Source organism: Hyperoodon ampullatus (genome assembly GCF_949752795.1).
Source record: "Hyperoodon ampullatus genome assembly, chromosome: 8".
In the NCBI taxonomy this organism is placed as follows: Eukaryota; Metazoa; Chordata; class Mammalia; order Artiodactyla; family Ziphiidae; genus Hyperoodon; species Hyperoodon ampullatus.
Window position 1 is genome coordinate 43,648,834 of NC_136921.1, and position 19,258 is coordinate 43,668,091.

At 35.5% G+C, this 19,258-nt stretch overlaps 1 protein-coding gene across 1 annotated transcript in view; it reads left to right on the forward strand.

Moving 5' to 3' along the window:
- TMEFF2 (transmembrane protein with EGF like and two follistatin like domains 2) overlaps positions 1 to 19,258 on the forward strand; it is a gene marked incomplete at both ends in the record, with an annotated part of 254,838 nt that overhangs the window by 195,437 nt on the left and 40,143 nt on the right. Inside the window, 2 exons of the mRNA XM_079710193.1 lie at positions 7,505 to 7,653; positions 8,359 to 8,418. Coding sequence (XP_079566319.1) covers positions 7,505 to 7,653; positions 8,359 to 8,418 — 209 coding nt within the window. The remainder of the gene's footprint in view (positions 1 to 7,504; positions 7,654 to 8,358; positions 8,419 to 19,258) is intronic.

Consider the following 19,258-nt stretch of genomic DNA (forward strand, 5'->3'; position numbering starts at 1 on the left):
ATCAGACTGATTTATTCCTGTTCCCCAGCACCCGGTGCGCTTCTGCCTCCACACATTTCCCCATGTCGTTTCTTCCATCACAATTCTGTTAAATCCTACCCATCTTTTGACATAGTTCAGTTTCCATGGTTTCCTCCCTACATTGTGAGCATTAAACCTGAGAGTCATGTGGAAGTTGGAGCTAAGTGCCTGGCACTGGGGGCCCCTCCAGACTTTCATCTCCTTTCTCACCACTCCATCTTGGTTTTGCTCGATGAATCAGTCCTTCTGACTTCTCCACTATTGATGTTTTTCAATCAGTGCATTTAATCACCTGTTCCTGTCACCTGAAACCACACACATGTGACCTGAAGCATGTGGAGGAATACGTATCACTGAAGCATGTACATTAAACAAGAATATTAAACTCCTTATAATGGAATAAAAGAGAAAGAGAAAAAGGGTGTGGCTGAGATTTGTCAGTAGGCTGTGCAAGCTATCTGCCTTAGAAAGAGCTAAGGTACTTGCTTAAAATGTTGATTTCTGAGTCCCATACCAGATGTATTGCATCAGAATTTCTATGGCGAATCTTACACACACTAAATTTGGAAAATCTCTTCGTCTTAGAGGGTAAGAAAGAGTATTTACTATGATTACAACTCATCACAGCTGCACATCAGAATCACATTTTGTAGCATTTTTGACAACTGAAGTTACCTTGACCTCATACCAGACCTCCTTAGTGAGAATCTTTGTGTTGGCACCCAAGGTCAAAATATCCCACAAGAGGTTTTGCTCTGCATCCAGGATTGGAAACCACTAAGCCAAAAGTTAACGATTACCAATATTTATTAGGTAATTACAACTTTGAGAAATAGTGTTAAGCAGTTTATGTACATTTATAAACGATTTTCATAGATTTGGAGAAGTTCAATAACTAGTCCAATGCCATACAACTAGTAAGTGATCAAGCCTCAGTTAAGCACAGGTCTATTTGATACACAACTCCAAACTCTAATCTCATTCCCATCTACCTTTATTATTTTAGACATTATTTTAATACATGGCCGTCGGTCTCTTTCCCTAGAATCGTTCCTCCTGTTAAATATGTGATTCTGGTTTTGAAAGTTCTGACATCACCTAGGGGAAGGGTTCCTCAGCTTAGTTTCCCTTCGCTCACACACCCATGGACTGGCTATCTGTAGTTCTAGACATTTTCTCAATCCTTTCCATCTAATAAGCCAATTTCTATGCTTTAATCCTTATAAAAAGATAGATATTAATAGCAACTGAACTTTTTCCATGTACAAGAGAAGCGTGTTCCCCCTCACCGTAATCCTAGGTTACATGTCTGGAGAAGGGCATTGCTCCTTCCTATTAGGTTTCGAAACGAAAAGGATTGCCATTCTCAAATTAAAAAAAAAAAAAAATTATTGGCCCAAGCTTACATATGTCACCTGAGTAACAATATGGTAGACTTCCTCACCTTACCTCTCAGTCAACACTCTTCCACCCTTTGTATAGAGGGTTTAACTTTTCAATGAATTTTCACATCTCTTACCTTATTTTTTCCCCACAACTCAGTCGTTCCTGAATTGTAGCTTCTTTACAGGTAAAATATTTATAATCAAATTCCATCAAAAGGAGTGACATGAAAATTAATGAGTAAATGGATTTAAAGTATCACAGGAGTCTTGAGTGAAAGGTACACACTGTTTTTACCGTTACTACTATAATGCAGCTCACCCATGACAGTTCTGACGGAGAACACTGACGGCAGCTCTGACCTCATTTACTGGCCAGGCCAGAAGGGGTCTGCATCGTAACCTTAGAGACAGACAAGCTCCAGGGAAACAAACCAGTCAAGGTCCAAAACAACCCCGAAACCACCGTCACTGCCATGCAACTGAGTGCTTTAAAACTGATTAGGAATGTTGTATGGTCAAAATCCTGAATGGACATCAGATCAAGAAACTTGGGAGAGGAATAAGTGACAGGCATGTTTGACAGATGAAACAAAATCTAGTGAAATTAGAGGGCAGCCACAAACCAGACACACGAATAAGTAATTTGCTACCTGGAAGCGTTTGCATCCTCACACTCTGGTGGATGACAAGACATTCTTAAATACACGGGAAAGGCTTATTTAACTCATTTCAGAACATTCTTGGAAGAGGCATTTCAAGGGAGGCAGGGAATTGAATTAATGTCAAAGCCTCCAAAATATTCATGAAATAATTATAAATGTGAGTTTTACTTCCTATAATTTAGATTCTTCACTCCATCAAGTGGTCTTTTAAGCTTATTGGATCTTTCTCTTCTTTCTTACAATTCAGAGAGCTAAGGTTTTCAGTCAATGTTAATTTTCTCTGAAGGATTTTCAGAGGGGAGTATTTCCACATAGAGACCCCTGAAATTATTATTTTCAAGTAGGGCTGATTCTTTTTCTTTGTAGCCTAGAAGAAAAGAGATCTATGTAATCGCAGTGTCAAAGTGTCAAAAGACTGAGATAGGTTGAAAAAAAGAAGAAAAGAAAACACAAAAAACCTTAAAGGCATCCATGCAGTTCTCAGCCTTACAGATCCTTGGCTCACATAAAATACTTGTGACATGCTGTAATTAACTAGTTACTCCTCTCAGAATGAATAATAATGCAATTATTTGCCAAAAGCAGGGAAGAAGGGATAGTTTCTGTTTTTAAAAACGTTCGCCTTTCATTTCTGTAGAAAGCAAAACCCTGGATTAGTTTACATAAGCTGTGAAAGCACAGAGTGACCTGCATTCTCACTATTACACTACATGATAATTCTGTCACCTTTTTATCAGAGCCTTATACTTTTCAATGGTTTGAAACAGTACTAAACTGGCAAGTCAGGACCACATTCAAATTGTATTGGTTCTTAAAAACAGCACCCAAATACCACAGAATGTAAGTAGTAACCTGGCTGGTGAAAACATCTTTTTGTACTTGGACTTCCATGCCATTGAGGAGGGTAAGGGCTAGCGAGGGCTCTGTTTCCTTTGTCTGTGCAGACACAAATAAAAGGAGGAAGGTGAACCTTAGTTCTTCAAGTCCTTCTCCTTCCTTAGAGATGCCATGTGCCAAGTAACACAAAGTTAGGTGAGAGTTTATCTGAATATATCACTGGTTCTCTCTCCTATGTGTTAATATCTAGACAATGACTGTTTTCTTTAAATTTTTCCAACTCCATCCTGCCACAATTTCAGTAATTCATTCAGCAAGCATTTATTAAAGCCTTGCTATGATGCACTGTACTAGGTACCAGGAATTCAAAGGTAAAAAAGACCCACTGCCCTTGAGAAGCGTGCAGAAAAGTAAAAATATGAACCAGAGAGCAGGCACATTAACAATGGAGTAAATGCAACCAGGGAGCCCCCTCTCCAAACACACATACACAAATTCATCCACTGATATAAAGACACAAAACCATGCTGCCCAATGAATATGAACTTCCAAAACTTTTAAAAAAGTTTTGAAGCAGAGACTTGGATTTTGTGCTAAAACATAACAATTTTGTAATTTCAGTAGAGTCAGTTGGAATGTGTTGATATGTATATGTGTGTCTGTCTGTGTGTGTTTTTATGTGGAGCCAACTTTATATAGAGTTTCATTAAGGATAAAATGTTCTGAACAATTGATGCCTTAAATAAACAGATTAATTTCACATGTATCAGTTACTCATTCTAATACCAAGTGTTAGTTCAGAATTTTTTAAAACTAATATTCTCTGATATATCCTCATGACCCTATGATACTAAAAAGCCTGGATCACTTGTTTGGGAAGACAGAGACTGAGTCAGTGTTATTTAAATTCATAAAATCATGATAAGTATTCCAAAAGTAGACACAGCCTTGTTTTTTCAAGCCCGATTCATCCAAAGCATTCGTTTAATTAGTTAATAGTAGGCATTTGGATCTTTCTTGTTTTTCATTGTACTGAACAGTATGTAGAACAGTGCAGGCTTTGGCATCAGACTGCCTATATTCGAAATTAGATTCTTCCGTGTACAAGCTGTGTGACTTCTCCAAGCTACATATTCTTATCTGTAAGATGAAGATGGTAAAAGTAACTACCTCATAGAGATAGAAGGATGAAAGGAGTAATAACATATAAAGCACATAACACTAGGACAGGCACTATCATTAAATAAGCTAGTATTATTATCATTATCCTCAAATTCAATTGAATATTCATTTGATCTCAGTGAGGATATTTAATATTTGCCAAGAAAATTATTTAGCTACCCTATGTCTATTTCTATGGCAGTAGAGTGATGAGAATTTATATTAATTTTATCCTTTCTTTAAAAATATAAAATCATGTTTCTGTACTCATTCGTTTCATTTATGTATGTATTGAAACCACAGTTATTGAAAGTTTAGGGTGTGAAAGGTATTGGCGGGACAGGGAACACAAAGATGATTTAGCCACTACTGATAAAAATCAAGATAGACTTAACAGTTTGAGACCATGGTCCTGAAATCTTGCATGGTTTTCTGATGAATTAAGCCTAATAAACTTAGGTACAAAAAATATATAGTAAGCAACGATCATATAATCAGAGTTCATTGGTCTTTCATAAACGTAGAAATGGTAGGTCTTTGTAAGCCAGTCCCAACGTTTCCCTTTCCCTAAGCTACGTAGTTTTAAAGCCATTTCAGCAATCAATGAAGCTTTTTCCACTTATTCAAAGAAAGAAAAACATTCTTCACAGACTTCCAATTTCCAATTGTTGCTGAAATTCATGAGCAAATTTATTATACTCATGCATTTATTTAATATATGCAAGGCCCAAAGAGGAGGGAGGAAGGAGAAGGTATGATAACACTATACAGTAGAGAAAAAGATAATTATAACCCATGCTTTCCTAAAGCTTATAGCCCAGCAAAACTCCATCTTACTTTCACCTGAAAGAATCTAGGTCCTCCTTTTGAGATGAGAATAGAAATGCCAAATGTCTACACTTTTATCTTAGGCATTTCCTGAAAGGCTTTATTTGAGGCAGTAAGAATGAGGAATTTCCAAAGGGGAAACAAACCTTGAAAGGAGATCCCTGAATGAGCAATGCTAGAAAAGGAAAGGGAAGAAGATGTCGGCATCAAAAAGTCTGTGGGACTAAGATCAGATCAGTCAAACTGAAAAAAAAAAAAAAAAAAAGCCAACTGGAAAAGGAAGATCTTGTAAGATATCCTGAACAATTGTTGAATTTGGCGCTATGGCTTAATTAAGTGAATTCTTCACTGAAACGTTGAATCTGGCCAGTTCAATTCAATCAAATTTTCTCTTTCCATCTCTATTCTCATTTCACCATTTTGTTATGATTATCAAATGGGCTTCTGAATTGCCAGTCATTTTTTGTCAAGATTATATATGGTGTACATCCCTGAATTTCTTTGTATTCAATTTGGAGAAACCTGAAAAGCCCTTGATATCTTACATAGTTTACTCCAGATGGACAGAGGTTCTCACATACCTTCCTCTCTGTTCTGCTGCTGCTAACAGATCATTATTTCACTGTCTTTCAAGGAGATAGTCTCTAGAGTCTAACACCAAAACAGTCAAAACCTAAACTGTCTTCAACATAAATGAAGCTATCTTTTTAAAAATACAAAAAAGTCAGTCCCTTCCCCTCTTTATTTACTACAAATGGTTAAGGAGAACAAGCCTGAGCTACAAGCCACTTCTCCAAATCCTTTATGAAAAGGACCAAAAGCTCTTTGAACATGTAGGAGCTCCTGATCTCAGATTTTTCAGATGCCAAGAATCAGCCAAGGAAGCAATGTTGCGATCCCAGTAGCTGTCATCATGTAGCACCATCACGGCCGAGGTAGGAACACCACTCTCAATGACTTAAGCATGTAGAGATGGTTACCATCTGTCTTATTTGTATTTAAATAAGTGAAATATTAAAAATAACCAAGTGTTCCTAAAGCAATTCTCTTACAAAAAAAAATATTAAATGAATTAGTACAGTATCTGCCAACACTTTTAACAGAGATCTAGGTAATTCTGATACAGATGGTTTAAAGACTACGCGCTGAGAAGCACTGGTGTGTAGACAAACCCTCTCTCACTCAGTCAACAAACCAATCAAGCAGTGATTCCTAGGAAGTGAGTCTGGTGCCAGGCTGACTGCTTAAGAATACAGAATCCTAGGCTTTTCCCCTAGACTTACGGAGGTCCAGAAACCTGCTTATAAGTAGCTATGTTTAAATTTTTCCGGGAAACATACACAGTCTGCAGTAAGAGGAAAGGGGTTGTATTTTACTTTAACACATCTGTGGGGGGTCCTTGTTCCACAATTTACTAGCTCTCTGACATTATGTAATATCATTGGACTGAAAAATGGCTGTTTCAAAGATTAAAGAAAGCAATGCATGTTTAGAACCCAGCAGGTAGTCAGCTGCTTGTTTTTGTTATCACTATATCCTACGCTCAGCTCCAAGTAGATATACAAAACTAAAATGTGTGATTCATCACTTCAAGAAGCATATCATCTATTTAGAAAAGTAATATAAATATTAATAGAAATTTTAAATGGGTTTATATTCTAAGGCACTAACATATTTGCACACATAAACATGATATTCTGAGTGACAAAGTAGATTGTAAAACACAGAGAATTATAAGGACATAGGAAAAATCATAAGCTTGCTTTAAATGTCTAATTCTCTTAATTCAGGTGACCTAATTTTCATTAATTCACCAAATTTTTATTTCTATTAATAAAAATAATAAAATCATGAGCAATAATCAACTTATAATTATTTAAAACTGAAAATAGAAAGAGTAGTATGTATCTGGGAAAGGGCTCCATGGGATAGACTTCAAGGGGCCCATGAAACCCCTAAAATATTATGCAGAGTTGTTTATATGAGTATAGGTATTTCTGAGGAGAGATCCATACCTTTTACTTCATTCTCAAAGGGTTTGGTGATCTCCTCAAAACGTTAAGGACCACTGAAGATTCCTGTTTAGCACATCTTATGTGTATCCTCATATATGCTGAAGAAATTTAACTCCTGATTGTATTCCAAATAATCTCCGTGTGTACTTTCTCTTAAATGTCCTCTGAATCATTTTCCTCAAGCTTTCACCATTCAAATATCCTGCGAAAAGAAGTAACACAGCAAGATTTCATTTAAGGAAATTGTAAAGCAGGGTTTCATGGCTACTTCAGCTTATTCAAATTCTGCAGGCATCAGCACGGAAGTTTATGTACATGTTTTAAAAGTTCCAGTGGCAGAGATTAACTGATGATTATTTTCTGAGTTTTCCCTTTTTATTATTATCCATTGCTCAGTCTTTTGAATTATTTTTGATTTGTTCTATGTTTCTTTTCATCTCAGGTAGAAGAGTGAAGGAACTTCCCCTGGAAGGATAAAATTCAATTTTGCCAACTTGCATTTTGCCAACCTAGCAATTCTTCCACTTTGTGTTTTATTTATAATGTGGTAACAACACTATTGATGTTACACATTTTTATTTCTCTCTTCCTTTAGGTGTGTGTGCAACATTGACTGTTCTCAAACCAACTTCAATCCCCTCTGTGCTTCTGATGGGAAATCTTATGATAATGCATGTCAAATCAAAGAAGCATCATGTCAGAAACAGGAGAAAATTGAAGTCATGTCGTTGGGTCGATGTCAAGGTAATGTTCACACCAAAATTCATTTTAAAGAATGTCTTTAGTCTTTGTGTAGAAATGAAAAGTGGAGATAACTCCTTATTAGGCAGCAGCTTCATTTTTGAAAGACAATTCTGACTTACAATGGGCATTACATTTTACTGCAGCAATTTTGAGGAGTTTGAGGGCCTATTGGCAACAGTCCATATTTTTTTCTATATAATGGGCCTGTATCTTCACAGTGCCATCAACCCAGAGGCCAATATTCAGAAGATAGCAGATATACTCCTTGCACAGGGAAAAAAGAAAGTGAAAATCATTTTTAGCAAAGAATCTAAAGATTATTAGACAACCTTGAAATCAAAAGCAAATCACACCACTTTTAGGTATTTACTCAACAGAAATATTTCAAGTACATTTTTATAAGCAGCATGTACTGGAACGTTCTATTTTGTTTCTTGTTCAGAAACAAACATCCTTTTTTGTTTTTGATTGGTTATTCTTTTACCCAACTTATCTCAGTTATAACTGTGAACCTTCTCCTTGCCCTAAACCTTAGAAAGCCTCTATCCTTCTATTATTCACTCTCAAACAGAAATTGACCTTGTAAATCTGCTTTGTATAAAGATTGCTTAGAAATATAGTTGAAAATTCCTTAACTGTAGTGAAGATACTGTTAGAAGGATATCTAGGAAACAGTTAATCTTTATTGTTAATTTTTTAACACAGATAACACAACTACAGCTACTAAATCTGAAGATGGGCATTATGCAAGAACAGATTATACAGGTATGTAATATTTTCTACTACAAAATATGAGCACTGCTATTACAGAGTTCTGGGGAACCACTGTTTACCATTGATCCTAAGCTGATCTTGCAAGACTTCTGACATGTGCTAGTCTTCTCTTGCTTAGTTCAAATTTTCAATAGACAAGACTGAATTTTTGTCGAAGCAAATAAGACACTTTTTTCTTTGCCACAGTTAAAGCAACTGTCAAAAATGTCAGTAAGATATAATTAACTTGTTTTGACAGTGCAAACGGTACAAATGACAAAACATTTATCAAATTAATGGGCATCAATGGAAATTAATGCAATTTTTGGCAGTATATTATAATTAATGCAAATGTTCTTGTTTGAATTTTTATAAAAGTCAACAATAAAAAAGTTTAGAAAGATAGGACGTCTATAAATAGTAATACAGGCTGTCTATTTTGATGCAAAGTTAAAAAGGTATAGGTAATTTATTTTAAAAAATAATAAAATTCTTTATTTAGAAACTAAAATGCAAAATTATACAGAGTAAAATTATACTCTGACACATGCAAACTTATAAAGCATTTACTGTAGACATGTAAATCTTATTTAGCAATTACAGAATATTATTTTGAGGAATATTTTTACCTAATATAGTTTTCCTGAGAAATAACTTATGGATATTCAAATAAGATTTTAACAGATTCTTAAATTTCATAGAAATTTAGGATAAAAAATATAATATAATAAAAATAAAATTATTGAGGTTGATAATGATAAGCAGTTTTTTTTTAAAAAAAGCAGTTTTCCATTTAGCTATTAAACATTTATAACTAGATTTGTGGCTAATATTCAATCAAAAAATGCTTATCTTTTGAAATATGGACTACTATTCACTCTCTTTGAAATTGCACTTCCTTTAACACTATTTCTGCCATTATATTTATATACATGATAAATCTTGATGAAACTTTTTAAAGTTAGTCAATCAGATGTTTTACTCATAGATACCTCAAACATTTCAGAATTTGGAAATAACAAAAGGATTCTTTTTTTTAATTTTCCATTTTTATCTTAATGATTTTCAACAATGTAAATAAAATTTCCATGTGCTAGAAGTCTAGAATTATCATGGACTATGATACATGAAAAAACATTCTATGTAGATATTGTATAGCTGTTCCCAGAGTGTCCAGGAGAGATATTAATAGGTGTTCCTTGAAAAGAAGAGTCCATGGTCAGTAGGTTTGGGAAGAGCCCAGACAAACAAATGAATTTTCTACCCAAAATTCTTCATGGCTCTTATATGCACTGTAAAATTTTTAAGAGATGTGCATCTTTTATTTATTTAATGTTTTTTATGTTTTATTGTGCAGAATTTCTAATACATACAAAATACACACAAATGTAGGCTATATAGTAAAATGAACCCCCATGTACTCATCACTCAAACTGAGTAACATCAACCCATGGCTAACCTAGCCCCATCCCCACACCCATCTTTCTCCACTTTCAAAATATGTGGAAATAATTCCAGAAATTATGTTATTTTATTAATAAATACTTCAGCTTGCATGTCTAAAAGATTAACCCTTTTTAAATAAAATTGTCATTATCACACTTAAAATAATTATGAATAATTCCTAATAATACATAGCTTTTATCAAACTTATTCGATGAATAGCACATTTTTTGTGGCACATTTTTCATTACTAGTGTCACCAAGAATGCACTTTGGAATATGCTGATCTACAGTAAAATATTAAAAGTGATAAAAGATAATAATGCAAAATTGAGGTCTGAAGCTAATAGCATATATTTTAAATTTTAAATGATATAAAAGTTAAATTCTATATTTTATTAAAAATAATAACTATATATTGGCATTTTAAGTCACTACCTGACATATTTAATTTTACTGTAGCCTAAAATATTTGGAAATTTTACAAGGATCTCACTTTTATACAAGGAGTAACTTAACACACTGCACTTAAAATACATTTATACCCATTTTGCAAAGTAATTCATTTTGAAAAAAATCTTCAAAAATGTAACACATTGGGAATATCTTCTCCATTGAGCTCACAGCAGAATCAAACATCTCCCTGAGACTTCTGTCCCTGAAACAAAGAACTCTTCAAGTTGATTAGCATCAATGTGCAAATATATTTGCATTTATAAAATTGCACCAATAAATATAATGGAGTTTGCCATTCTCTCTATATTATGCATATTGCATATTAACGGTTTGTCCATTTTCAAAGAGTTTGGGGAGTTGAACTTTTATTCCAAAAAATATTTTATATTTGAGTTTGGTTTCAAACAGATCATCTCTGATCTTCAGTGTCCATGCTTTTAATTGACATTGTTTCCTATCTTAGGTCTTTATTGAACGTGAGAATGTGTTTTTAAATACATGCAAATGAAAACTATCTAGACACTCAGTGTTGTCCAAGATGTTCTAATTTGACATCACATTTATCTAGTAGATCCCAAAGAAAAACTTTTGAGATAAAAGTAAAGTTTAAAAATACATGTTTGGGGGCTTCCCTGGTGGCACAGTGGTTGAGAGTCCGCCTGCCGATGCAGGGGACACGGGTTCGTGCCCCGGTCCGGGAGGATCCCACATGCCGTGGAGCGGCTGGGCCCGTGAGCCATGGCCGCTGAGCCTGCGCGTCCAGAGCCTGTGCTCAGCAACGGGAGAGGCCACAACAGTGAGAGGCCCGCATACCGCAAAAAAAAAAACGTTTGTTGAAATCCAAATTTAAGACAGGAACAAAGATAATGTCAATTGAAGCTTGCAATTTCTAATTAAACATTGATTGCACATTTTAAAATTCCCCTGGATTTAATTTATATGTCTATCTTCATCAATGATCTTATTAAAGTGCAATATATACCCTTTTTTTGACATTATTTAAATAACAGTCAGGTCCCTCAGCATTTCCAGGCTTCCAGTAGTATTTGCATTTCCCTGAATTTGGGGACTCAAACTTTGGAAAAAAGTAAAAGGAACCAAATGGAGACTCAGTACGTCATTGTCCTCTTAATTTCTGTTCCACATGCTCAAAACTCCCCAAGGAGGGAAAACAGGAACTAGAATTTCATGGTTACTAGAAGTTTGTTATGTGCTCACAGCTAATTTAATGTCAGTCACTTCCCTTGTTGAACAAACATTCATGCGCTCTCCCACCACAGGGAAGTACAGATCTTAAAGCACTCTCATTTTCCCCCTTACATGTCCTTAATACTATAGTTTTAAAACTTTTAGCTTCCCCCCCGCCCTTTGTTCCCTTTGAGCCTACCTTGCAGCTATTAATACAAGATCATATATTTCTGATTACAAAAATGGAAACATACTTTAAAGAAAGCTTAAATCTAAAAATAAATATGTTGTGTCTCATTTTTTATATCACTTTAAAAAGAGAGACTCCAAGTAAGGACAAGCAGGGGCTAATTTACAAAAAAATTAACGCAAACTAAGAGAACCACGCCCCCTAACATGATTAGAGCTTAACTGAACTTATGCAGAGCTGTGAATTCCATGAGCCTCATAGGCACATAACTGAAGTGGACGCTAGGAAACCAAAGAATTTGCCAAATCATCCCTGCCAGCATTACTTTCCGATTGTGTCTGACTTTGGTCTCTATTTTGCCCTCTCCCCTTTAATGAGACCCAAGGCATTAGAGAGTCCTGAATCAAGAGCTTTGGATCTCTTTGTTTCAAGGCAGACAGGATCCCTGTCTGATGAGCTAAACAAGCCACTTAATGTTATTCTCCCTTCATCAGTCTAAGACGGGCTTAGATTTAGGTCTTTCTCTTCACTCACAGAAAGGTTCAGAGAACACAATTTTACAAAACCACAAAGCTAAGGCTTTCAGGGATTTCCATTGTTTCAAAATGCTAATATTAAACTTTCCTTCTGGAAGTTTTTAAATAGAAAATGTTTTATACCTCTTGAAATTTGCAACATTTTCTTTAAAAAGAAATATATATATACATATATTCCCTCATGTCTTATAATGAAAAAAAATGAAGTGCAACTCTTTTGTTTTTCTTCATCTGGTATGTGTATTTTCTGATTGGGTTGCTTTTCTGTCTAAAAGTCTGGTAATGCTTCACAAAAGTGGCTATATATTTTTTCTGGTAAAAATATACTTAATTTTATAAGTTATTAGATGTAAAAAAAAAAACAAACAAGCAAAACAGTCATGTAGTTAAACTAGTCTGTGTTTTATCATCTAGAAAATAAAATGTATTTTTAAATGCCATTCTGTACCAGTTTCCAAAAGTACTTGCAGTGACTTATAATTAAAATATACTCAACAAAAGTTTTTAAAGAGAAATTGAAAACATAAAAGCAGAACTTTTTGAGGAAAATAAACATATTGGCAACATAGACTATTATCGTTACTGCATTTAGCCCTAAGCGTTCTTGCAACCAATATAAAAAGAGAAATTATGATTGAATCAATTCATTCAACAAATATTTTCAGAGTCCTTGCCATACACACTCTGCTGTCCTGGGCTTTACAAAGGTGAATATATCAACCGAGATCTCTGCTAAAATGGAACTTAGGTCATTTATTGTCTGATAAAAATAAATAATCAGTTCAGAGACCAAGGACAAAGTTTCTCCAGAACTAAATTCTAAAGGAAATATTTAGCATAGATCTCTTTATAAGGCAGCACTGGAAAATATAGAATGGATAAGATCTTCAACAGTGATTTTTACAAAATATACCAAGAGGCTCTTCATATAGCTGGGGATTTTTTAAAATCAATTTTTGATAACATTCTAGAGCATAGCATTAAAATATGTATAACTCAATGATAGAGTTCCTATGGCAGACTAAAGTTATGAGTTACATTTATGTATATTTTCAAATTGGAAAAAGATAACCCAGAATACTGCGTAAAATGGTTGCTAGAGAAAGCACGCTCAGTCTGTCTTCCTCGTGTATCTACAGGTTCAACGGGAACTGGATAATAGAACAGTCAGAAACCTTGAGTAAAGATACAGAATATGTTAGATTATAGCCCGAATATGGGAAGAGAAACTTCCCGTTTTTATTAGCTGTTAATGAGAAAAGTAAGCCCTGAGTCATTCCCACTCTTGGGAGGGAACCAGGGTCTCCCTACCTCTGAGTCTAGGTACAGACATGCATGGAGTCCATGTGTTTACTTGATGTACATTACAGTGTGGCTATTCACCATTTTTTATAATATTTAGGCAGGATTAATTTTTAGGAAATGTTCTCTTTAGAAACCTTTTCCTTATCTTTAAGCAATAATTTAGATATTAAGCTCAGGTCTGAAATATGGAAGTAACCAGAAGTACACATCTAAACCAAATTCCATCCATCCTATTATTATTCCATCAACCCATTTCTCCACACTAAGAGGAAACTGACATCTTGAAAGGGTATCTAGATAGCCTAAGTGAATTGTCATAATAACTTGTTCTCTGTAGAAGCCATTGCAATTTACAAAGGCTTTTCACATGTATTGTCTCCTTCAGTCTTAACAACTGAAATGTGAGGCAGATATTATATGCGTTTGACAGGTGAGAAATGGAGGTTCAGGAAGAGTAGTAAAAAGATTACGTGATAGAGCTAAGGTTCAAACCATCATCGCTAATTTCAGAAACCAGCAAAATGTCAACGGTCAGGGATCAGGGGAGAAGTGTCACTACCTGGCATTCTTAGAGGTTTTGGGATGCACTCTGCACCTTAAAGGTTAACCCCTTGTGAGCTCCAGAGTCAAAAATGTTTCACCATGGTATCCCCATTGCCGTGAGATGCTCCAGAATTACTCTTCTCTTTGAACTTATGTCTATATATTATAAGCACTGTATTGTTTGGTTTTAAAATTCTCCTCTTCTGTGTCCTATTTATCCATATACACAAGAGAAGCCAAAGAGAACAGGATTTGTTACCAAGTAATCCTACATAAATAGAAAATGTGTGTGTGATACTTTGTAGTTTTACAAATATCCATTCACATTCCCTTATCTGCTCTAGCGTCAATTCAATAAAACAGGGTTACAAATACTAGGGGGTACAAAATTGAGGCTCAAAGAAGCTAAGTGGCTGACCTGGAGCTGGACACAGTATTTTGACATATTGACCAGCCACCCATGCAAATAGGGCACTTGCTTGATTTACTTACTGTTTGCCTCGATTGCTCTTCCACTATACATATATAGACACGAATAGCAAGTGGTCACATATCATATTTATAATATGAATTAATTCAGTCTTGTGGCAAAAATCTGCATTTAAAATGGAAGCTTTTTCCATTTGCTCGTGAACACAAGGAGCACTTCACTGGAAAGCATGTTATGTCTAGGCCAATAATTTGATCTGTAGGAAATAAATAAATAGCAGCAAATGCAGGCAGCAGCTTGTAGCACAAATATTGGTATCAACAGTGAAATAAATAAAAACGTTTGCCCAGGCTATTACAGTGCCACCAGACTGGCCTAGAATATTTAAGCTCAGGAAATGAATTAAGATGTCAAGATTTTCTCAAGATTTCTGGGGGAAAGTGTCTCAATTCGAGTATTTTCCCCTCTGGGATTTACTTTAGAGTGCTTCAAAATTCATAAAGCTTTCTATGAACTCTAACTCACAATTTCTCCTGCTCTCTTGAACTTCTGTGCTTTCATTGTTTTCCCCATAAAATCATGTAGCCAGTCATCTGTAATATGATGTTATGTTCATGGTTATAGATAAACACAGAAATAGTATTTGCAATACAGATGAAGGTTTTCTACTGAAGAGTTGCCTTGGGCCCTGCTAGACACTCTGGAAAACTTTGTGTTTATGCCCCAGTTCATAAGTGAATCCTGCATCATTTATGTGCACTTTTTCCTATCTAAAATGCTCCTTTCTGAAACAAATTGTTCACCAGGAGGTGTTACTTACCTACTTTTCTCTTCCATAAAGGTGTGGCAGCCAGTTTAGTGGTTAAAGCCATTAAAAATCAGACTGGGCTGAGTTGAAACACTGGTCATGCTATTACTGATTATTTAACCTTGAACCAATTAGTTGACCATTCTGAGCCTCAGTTTCTTCATCTGTTCAATGGAAATAATAAGTCTACTTCCACAGGGTTGAAGTTTGAATTAAAAGATGTTACATAAGGCATTAGCAAGCAACAAGCGAGTTAGCTATTGCTGTTCTTTTTCTTTTGGTCTGACGACTGAAAAGAATTTATTTTTATGGGAAATGTAACACATTATATGGGATATGGTCTGTTCATGTATGTTGTTCAGAGTTTTTATACATATATTGTCATTTATGAGGTCATAAAATTACAAAAAGGTTTATCTTTTTCCTACCCAAGTCATATAACAACTTTTTGCGAGATACTTTGGCTGATTTTTTAATTCACCTATAAAGAAATATTTATTGAGCACCTACCATTGATGTCTTCAACACCTCAGTATGTCAAATTTTTCACGTGGCCATTTTTTTTTTCAGTTTTCCTCCAGTCAACATAATATTATGTATGGTATATTTTGATCATTTTAAAATAACAGGGTCACCAGATTATTACAACATGAGATTCAAATAGGAATTTAATGAGGACGTAACATTTGAAAGAACTGCAAGATAATGATATCACTTATATTTCTTTTCCAGTTGAGCTTTAAATTAGTCATTTATACCCCACAGTGTATGTTTGAAGGACCTACACATTCATTATTTAAAAGAAAACCTGTGTAATGGGTGACTATAGTGATGGAGAGGTATCAAGCAAAAATAACAGGAATGTGGTATATAAGAATTTATTTCTGTTTGTGCAAAACATTTAGGGAAAGCATTAAAGTCAGAACAAACATTCTCAACAAAAAACTGATCATCAAGGAAAAACAAGTCTTCTTGGCATAAGAGGCAAACATCTAGATATCACTGGTGAAAGTGACATAAATCTCTACCATGGTTTACCTTTTTACCTCAAACATATTATTTCTGTTCCTAAGGATCAGTAGTATGATTATGGGTAGAAGGTGTGAAACTGAAAGAAGAGTAGGATATGTCCAAGTGCTCTGTATAATCTCAAGACACACAGTTCTCCATAAAACTAATATATAGAATTCAAGCAGTTTCAAAAACACCCCAAAATATCCAGAGCGCTTTGATTTGCTGCTTTTGTTAATGAGTTTGACATGCCCCAAATATATGAACCCACATTATCAAGCACATTAAAAATTCAGTTCTCACATCTTGACAATTTGAGACTATGTACAAACATAATCAACTAAAAATATTTTTAAATATCTGTGAAACTAAAATCTCTCAGAGAAATTGCATATCTAAACACTGCTACTAGTTTCATGGGTCATAGCTTATTTTCTCTAGTTGTTCACTTGGAAAACGCTCAGACTTTTAGTTTGAACTCAAATGTAATCAAGAGAAATCTAACTTATGAGACAAGCTCCAGGCATAAAGGTGTATGAAAATCAGTGATAAGGCTTGAGGGAAATGGTGGTTCAGTAACCTGAAAATAGTAATGAGGACCAAAGAGGACAGCACCCCATCCTCACCTCTGAGTCCTGAGATGGGGGAGTGGAGGAGGAAGGTAGAGAATATGGCCACCTTGTGGGAAAGCTGAAGGGACTTGGTATTCTCAGGGAAAGCTAGTGCTTCAGTATGCAAGAAGAGAGATGAGAATTTCAGTGAAGCATCTGAGGATAGAGGGGAATTTGCCAATCATGGAGCACAGTTACAGGTGAGCTTTGGGAAGTGGTTGGAAGTTGGGGCACAGAGATAAGTTTAGTCAAGGGCAGAGAACCAACAAGGGCAGCACATCATAGAGATGATGATTCAGTGGAGATAGAGAACTGGGACAAGACAGGGCAAGAACTGGATATTGAGTAAATTCATGACAAATCTCTTAGACTTGTGGACTCAGAAATCTACATTTTCACCACACTAAGAGTAAGCTGTTGCTCCCCGGTGAACTGAGATGAACCAAATTCAATGTCTGTCTGTGGATTTGCAATGAGAAAGCGTTACCTAGAGGATTTGGTTCTCTGCCCAATACATTCTCTTCTTCGAATCGAATTCTCTGAGAAGCCCAGTTATAATGAGGTCACTTAGTGAACATGAATAGAGCATATATTCTTTAGATGTTTAAGACATCAAGCTAAGAAGCTTGATGAAAAAGGTTATACAATAGAGATACTCCTGTCCTCAAATTTATATAGATAATAAATGACTTTGGCCAGGACTTCCTCTTCCATGGTTAGAGCTTACAAAAACACTATTGGCCTATGTAACTCTCCTTTGTTGAGTTTCCATTTCTCAGGGTTCTTGTCCAATCTACCTATTTTCCTAGATACAGTAAAGTTGAGACCTGCTCTCCCAGAAGCCAGTTCATGACTCTGAGGCATTCTAGTGCTCTGGAAAAGCACAGGGCAATCCTGTTCTCCCTACTTCTGAGTTCCTCTGGGATCTCTCCCAATAGCCCCCAAGAAATGACAATATTGGTATGAATATCAATATTAACCATATTGGATTGATAGGTCCTTCTGCATTGTGAAAGCTGCAAAAGTTTTTACACAAAGTTTCCTTTGAAAGCCCTTCCTTAACATATAATCCAAAGAGGTTTGACCAATAACTGAGAAAAGTGAGTAAATCTTGGAAAGCAAGTTTAATATCTTTTGGTATGTCCTAAAATAATTCTTAGCATTTGTGTTAATAAATGTCCTTTATGGTGACACTGTTAATGTTTCATTTCATAAAACACAAACAAAACAAGTTTATTAATTACCCCAAACAGAATGAGATGGAAGATTCTGCAGAGAGTTGTGAATGCATCATCAATGTTTGGTAGTGTTATATAATATTCCTGTAATATATATTCCAGGCCAATTAAAAAGAAAAATCTATTGCATTTAATCTTTCACATTTTCTACGATTCAAAGCTGTGTGTGTCAGCCACACATCAGAAAACCTCTTCCCAAGAGCATTTCATTTAATAACGGAAATAAATGTCTATTTAAGTAAAAAATTTTTTGAATAAATTTAAAAAATCATGCAGAAAATGAAGCCTATAAACAAGCTCCATTTGTCCTCCAGAAATTAAGCATTCCAGAAAGATCATGTTATTAGTCTACAGAGTTTAAATCAACAGGCAATTAGTGTTTTGTCAGGCAGTACACATCCAAATTCACTTCTGCGGGTTGACTGTTCATGTACTGTCACAATTATTCTACAACTCTTGCACCACTGAGGTTTTTTCCTATTTATTTTTCCATTATTTAAAGAGCCCTAGGGAAGTTGAAGGTTTCTGGTTGTTTGAAATGATCTCTGAGCAAATCTCACTCCTATCCCCAAAGCCCAGCCACTCACCCTTCCCCAGAGTTGGCACATATGCCTTTGTTTCTGATTTTTAATGAAATGTAGCAATGGAAACATGAGACAGAACCACCAGGCAGGCCAGGGAAACTTATCTGTAAGGTAATTTTAAGAAAGTGTCCACGTTGTCTTCTATATGTAGAATAATTAATAGTAAGCAGAGCGCCCATCAACAATGATAGACAGGGCTTCCCTGGTGGCGCAGGGGTTGAGAGTCCGCCTGCCGATGCAGGGGAAATGGGTTTGTGCCCCGGTCTGGGAAGATCCCACATGCTGCGGAGCGGCTGGGCCCGTGAGCCATGGCCGCTGGGCCTGTGCGTCCGGAGCCTGTGCTCCGCAATGGTGAGAGGCCCACATACCGAAAAAAAAAAAAAAAAGCAGTAGGAACAATGATAGACAGCCATTAACTCTCACTTATCTAAGCACATCGTCAGGACTATATTCTAACATTCAAGCTGACTGCTTTCTAAAATTTAATATGCTTCTTAGCTGTTCACATT